Source organism: Equus quagga, chromosome 1, assembly GCF_021613505.1.
Source record: "Equus quagga isolate Etosha38 chromosome 1, UCLA_HA_Equagga_1.0, whole genome shotgun sequence".
In the NCBI taxonomy this organism is placed as follows: domain Eukaryota; kingdom Metazoa; phylum Chordata; class Mammalia; order Perissodactyla; family Equidae; genus Equus; species Equus quagga.
In genome coordinates, this window is record NC_060267.1 from 19,718,405 (window position 1) to 19,724,876 (window position 6,472).

At 42.3% G+C, this 6,472-nt stretch overlaps 1 protein-coding gene across 1 annotated transcript; it reads left to right on the forward strand.

Moving 5' to 3' along the window:
* The first annotated feature begins 5,461 nt into the window (after nucleotides 1-5,461).
* On the forward strand, nucleotides 5,462-6,472 carry LOC124227810 (olfactory receptor 5F1-like). The gene has a single exon (XM_046641756.1). It carries the CDS (start codon nucleotides 5,462-5,464, stop codon nucleotides 6,470-6,472), a length of 1,011 nt encoding a protein of 336 aa, XP_046497712.1.

Genomic DNA, 6,472 nt, shown 5'->3' on the forward strand with positions numbered 1-6,472 from the left:
TGTTCCCATAAAACTTTATTTATTAAAAACAGGCATGGAAGCTGGATTTGGCCTATAAACCATAGTTTGTCAACTCCTTCCATATAAGATCCTTCTTAAACCTGCTCAAAATTACAATTTCAATTACTCCTCCAAATACTTAAATTTTTAACCCAGCAATATTAAATTTAATATACCTATATCAAATTTATTTTTGTGAAAAGGTAGTGGATGTATTAATAAATATATAACTAAATAGTAATGCTATATGTAATACCCCTAAGCCTGATCCCTAAACAAAGTGAATTGATTATTTACACTTTTATGCTACTTGTATGAATGTATGTACTTCTAGTCATCCATTTCTAGTTGGTGTCCTATAACATATGAGGAAGCAAAGTCCAGGTGTCCATCACTAATGGAACCATTACTCCTCTTGATCTTATCCTATTGGGGAAGAACTCCAGACTCCAAACAAAGTTAGGCCTGGATAAGAGCTATTTTCATGATGGCTCAAGAAGAATAATGACTCCCTCTCCCCAACTATTTCTTAACTATCTAAAGAGTCCAGAGATTAGATGTCCAGTCATCCAGAAGATGAGGACTGAAGTGTAATGTTTCCTGCATCCCAGTATCAGGAGAAAAATTCATACTGGTTGTAGAAATCACTAGGAACAGGAAGGAAAAGGAATGGTTGGTGCAGCATCCAGAATGTTGTGGCATGAGAAGTAAGAAAAGCTTGGTAGGTAATAGAGTTAAGTTAGACTTTCAGTAAAAGTGGCTGTCAGAAAGGTAGAGTAATGCAGTGTAAAATCAGTAGATCCACTGAAACCTGGGGTCAATCGGATACTGTTAAATATGGGAGATATTTTAATATGTTTATATTCTTGGTACGAATGAGTAGCAAAAAGAAAGAAGTTGATGATGAAAACAGATCATTAGCATAGTTGAAGGAGAAGAACCCAGAAGCTCAGGATGGGGTGGGAGTTTAAGTACAAGTATGGATGTTAGTCTTGGATTAAAGGCAGATACTTCTACCACTAAACTAAGGAAGGGACAGAGGAATACAATTATAAGTGTGCCGTCAAACCAATTAAAGAGTTGCTGTCTCTCTTACAGGGCCATGTGATGAGAGTGTGAGGAAAAAGTAGAGCTACCTGAGGTTCACAGAGTTTGGAGTGAAGCCAAAAGAGAAAAGGGAATGTCAGACCTTATGTGTGTGTGTGTGTGTGTGTGTGTGTGTGTGTGTGCGTGTGCGCACGTGCATGAACACTCACGCCTCTCTGTGCATACATTTATATGTCTGAGGTTGAGAAGCCCTAGACTGAGCTTTGTCAGATTCTGTGTTGTTCCTTGTGTTCTTCTGGGAAATTTTTCTGTATCCCCACTTCTAAATCACAGCAGGCCCTTCAAAGTCAGCAGGAGGTCCCAAGGGACTCTAACTACTGCAGCCTCCACCAAGAGCAGTGAGCAGTCCCAGAGCCCCTGGGGTCCTTACTCATGCTCCTCTCCGAGGGCTATCTTGGCAAAGAGATGGCCAAAGTGAATAGGACTAGAGAAATATAAGACTCCTACAGACTGGTCAGGAGCTCTTCTCAGGACTGAGGTAGGTTACCACAGGAAAACAGACAAGAACTACTGGCTTTTAGCAAAGCCCACAAAGTCCCACTGCAGAGAATCCTGGCTCTTTAGGCTTTAGCCAGAACTTACCACACGGGGTGTGATCCTAGAAACTCTTAGGCAATAAAATTGACTTTTCCTAAGGCTTAGCTAGAGCCTTCTCTGATCATACTTGCTCAACTGTGGGGGCAGTAGGCAACTTGTTTCAAAATTCCAAACAAGCCAGATTTAGAGAAGACCAGTTCAGCAATACAGGTGAAAAAGGAAACTTTCATTAAGCTTGTACAACTCAGAGGGATCCTATTCTGACCCACATTTCTCATGGCACTGAAAAAGAAATTGAAATAAACATAAGGAAAATATCTTGCCCAAAGTAAACAGGATAAAGTTTTGTTCTTGGAGTACAATCTCATGAGATGTTGATCTATGCGCACTTCTGTCCATCTGGGATCTCTCTGTCTCCTCCCTTCATGTCCCTGGTCCCTGACAAAAAAGCAGGCCTTCTTTTGGCATGGAGTTGCTGCCAGGAGGCATCCGGATGGAGGACTGGAGGATCATTTCCTCAAGTGTGTGCCATGGCAGGAGAAGAGGAAACGGAAGGAGTCCTTCTCATTCCCTCTTGCCTGACTTTCACTAAGAGTTCTAAGATCTTATAGTTTCAGGGATAGCAAGAGATCATTAAGTTGTATTCCCTGTCTCTGAATAACAATAAATCTACAGAGAAGACAGACTGGAGTGCAGTCTTTTAGAAAGTTTCAGAGGTGGAGAATCCCCCAGTTAACACCTTTGACATGATTGTCAGAATTGGGAATGAGGAAAGAAGCTTTGTTTATCTGAAAAGCCAGTGCCGATGTCCACAATTATTCCCAAAGAGTACTGAGAAATCTTCATGTGCTTAGGGCTAGAAGCGCATAGCTCACATTTTCTTATTCTCTTCTTATCCCCTCTTTTAGGTAGTCAGTTCCTTTCCATCAAAGCTCCTCTCCCTCCTCAGAACAGTTTCTCCATTGTTCCTTACCCTGGAATCCCTCCCAATGACCCTTGTCAGCTTACTCTCTTCCCTCCCACCAAGGCATCTGAACTTCCCAGGGAAGAGTGATCCTGATAGACAGAAAGATGACTCAAATCTAGGAGACCTCATCTTGGTAGAGCTCCCTTACTTCCTTCTTTAAGAAATGGATCTTCTTAAAATGAAGCAAATTTTTTTAGGAGCAAGTACATTGTTTGGGGGTATACATTGTTTGGGGGTATCATCAAAGGAGAAAGGGAGGGAAGACTATTGTTAACTGGGTGCAGTGAAAGCCAGGGACTTGATGGGGGTGCTTTGAAGGCAAAGGGAAGCTGAAGATTTGAGGGAGAACATAGGAAAAAGAGTACTGAAGACCAGTTCAAATCATACCAATCAGAAAATTTCATATTTAGTTTTTGCAGCTACTATTGGTATGTTTCCATGTTGCCATACAGTCTTTATGGTTATCATTTTATTGGCTACATATTCTATCCAGTTGGTGATTAGACATTCCAGGATATGGAGATATTAAATTGTTCCCATTTTTCTGAACATGTCACCTTTTAGTTCTTTTGAGTTATGTTCTTAGCATAAATCCAAGTATTTACAGACTTCTGACTCAAAGTGTGCAGTTTAAAGTGCCATCAACAATGTACAGATATTACCCTCACCAGAGTCTTCGTAGGATTATTATTGTAAACTTTTTTTTAAAAATCACAAAATGAAATCCAAGATCTTGTTGTATCTTACTTTTTTTTTTTTTTCCTTTTTCTCCCCAAAGCCCCCCGGTACATAGTTGTATATTCTTCGTTGTGGGTCCTTCTAGTTGTGGCACGTGGGACGCTGCCTCAGCGTGGTTTGATGAGCAGTGCCATGTCCGCGCCCAGGATTCGAACCAACGAAACACTGGGCCGCCTACAGCGGAGCGCGCGAACTTAACCACTCAGCCACGGGGCCAGCCCCTGTATCTTACTTTTTTAAACTGGTTAACTTGAACGTTTTTCCAAATGCTTCTTTTCTCTTGAATTTCCTCTAGCATAACTTTTCTATTCATGTCATCAGTACCAGCATTTATAAAACTTCAAGGGTAAAATGGACTAACAAGGGAGAGAGGCTATGCATGTAGAGACTAGTTCTGCGAAGACTGCTGAAGTAGTTGTAATAATCCAGATCAGGTCCCAGTGAAAAATGTAAACACAGATAAAAGTCATGGCCTAGACATTTTTGAGTCAGTAAAGACAATAACAACAGTAGCGAAGTGAAAGGAAGGAAATGAAATACTTAATGAGCACCTGATTATCAGGTCATGAACTAAAACTAAGGTAAAGTAAAAATAAAGTGATTTGATCGAGGTCTCCAAATAAGCAAGTCAGTGTCAGAGTTAGCTCCAGAAGTTTGTCTTCAACCACTAAAAAGCATTTTTAAATACGTTCATGTCAACCCTATGAGATAGATATAACTTCCGTTTTACAGATGTGAAAATTGACCTGAAGGGTTAAGTGACTTGCTCAAGTTCCACATAGCTTCCAGTTCTCAGATCCAGCTTTTTTATTTTAAGCACAGTGCTGTTTAAGATACAGCTACAAAGTCCTCTAAACATCCATTAAATGACTCAAAAAATATGCTGTCCATCTGCTGGGTATGCTGTTGTGGAGAGAGCACTGGACTGAGGGCAGAGCATTCAGTTTAATTCCTGGCTGTTCCACCGATCAGCTGTGTGAGGCACAGCAAGTCACTTCATCTCTGTGGGCCTCCATCTCCCAGCTCTGAGATGCTGTGACGGCCTGACCTCACTGGCTTGAGGACAGGCAAACTTTCCTGAGGCACTCCACCCATTCTCACAAATACTTTTCCAGCTTTGCTAGTGTGGATTTGAAGAGATAGGGTACCCTGAAGGGATCTTGAAATGTTTGGAAAGCCTCTTGCAACCTATAGTAGCATCATTCACATCCCTTTCCCACATCTTATCCAAACTCAGAATGTCTACAATAAGATGCTGAGTTCTATACCTCTTGGCTTTAAGACCCAAACCTAAATATAAAAATACTTGCAACTAAATATCTATTTTCTGAGACAGTTTCACGTGAAGCATCCTTTGTTCTCATAAGTATACTCTTAATGGTCAAAGCATGTAATCTGATTTAAGTTCCAAAGATGTTTGCTATATTTACTGGCAGAATTAGTGTGACCTGCTGGAGAGGACCAAGGGGCAGAAACTATGAAAGTCTCCGTATTAGGTTCCTAGGGCTGAAGTAATAAAGGACCAGAAACTGGGTAGCTTAAATCAATAGAAATTTATTGTCTCACAGTTCTACAGACCTTAAGTCCGAAATCAAGGTGTCACCTGGGCCACAATCCCCCTGAAACCTGTAGGGAAGAATTCTTCCTTGCCTCTTCTTAGATTCTGGAGATGGCTATCAACCCTCAGCATTCCTTGGCTGGCAGGTACATCTCTCCAGTCCCTGCCTTGCCTGTCACATGACTATCGTCCCTCTGTATGTCTGTCTGCACATGTTCTCCTTTCTTTTGTAAGGACATCAGTCATATTAGATTAAGAGCTCACCCTACTCCAGTATGATCTCATCTTAACTTGCTACATCTGCAATGACCCTATTCCCAAATAAAGTCACATTGTGAGATAGTGGGGGTTAGGACTTCAACATATATTTGAGAGGAGGAGATACAATTCAACTCCTAGCAGTGACAATTGCAAGTTTTCCTTTTCTATTTTTAAGCTGAAAGACATTTGCCTGAGAAGTTTTAGGGTGTGGGGATCATATTCTGATCACTAGAAATTACTCAGATTCTGTGGTACAGTTGATTTCTTTCTAGGGATGGAATTTATAAGCAACCATGAACAATCTCACTTTCTTCACTGAGTTCATCCTCCTCGGGCTGTCTGCTGACCACCACATCCAGGCTCTGCTCTTTGTGCTGTTCCTGGGGATTTACCTCCTGACCCTGATGGGGAACCTGACGATGATCCTGGTGATCAGAGGAGATTCTCACCTCCACATCCCCATGTATTTCTTCCTCGGATACCTGTCCTTCCTAGGTATCTGCTTCTCCTCAGTTACCATGCCCAAAATGCTACAGAATTTCCTGTCTCAGAAGAAAAGCATCTCAATGTGGGGCTGCTTCACCCAGAGTTTCTTTTTTCTTTTCTTTGGGTGTGCTGAAGCCAGTCTTCTCTCTGCCATGGCCTATGACTGCCATGCTGCCATCTGTCACCCTCTCCTCTACACTGTTGTCATGAACAGGCCTCTCTGCACTGCAATGGTCGGTGCAGCATGGATGATGGGGTTTCTGAACTCACTAGTGAATAATCTTTTCATCCATAAGTTACATTTTTGTGGATCCAACATCATCTCCCATTTCTGCTGTGAGCTGCCTTCACTCTTCCCTCTGTCCTGTACTGAGCCCACTCTCAACGAGTTCCTTCTGTCAGGGTCCAGTGCATTTCTGGGCCTGCTGACACTTCCTTTGATCCTCTTCTCTTACTCCAGGATAATTTCTGCCCTCCTGAGCATCCACTCCTCTGAGGGCCGAGGCAAAGCCTTCTCCACCTGCTCCTCCCACCTCACCGTGGTGCTGTTGTTCTACAGGACAGCTCTATTCAGGTACATCAGCCCCTCCTCGGGCTCAGTGTTGGAGCGAGTGGTCTCCATTCAGTACAGTGTGATCACATCCTTGCTGAACCCCATCATCTACAGCCTCAAGAACCAAGAGGTAAAAGCAGCTCTGCAGAGGATGTTGATGCAACGAATGTGCTCCTCAGAGCAGGGATTCTCTGCATGGTATTCAGTCAGAGAATGGGGAGGAGGGATCTTCAGAAACACCTGGAAAGGAAAAAAACCATTTTAG

What these genes read in the sequence shown, in the direction of transcription:
- LOC124227810 (XM_046641756.1), top strand. Translation starts at nt 5,462, where the DNA reads ATGAACAATCTCACTTTCTTCACTGAGTTCATCCTCCTCGGGCTGTCT.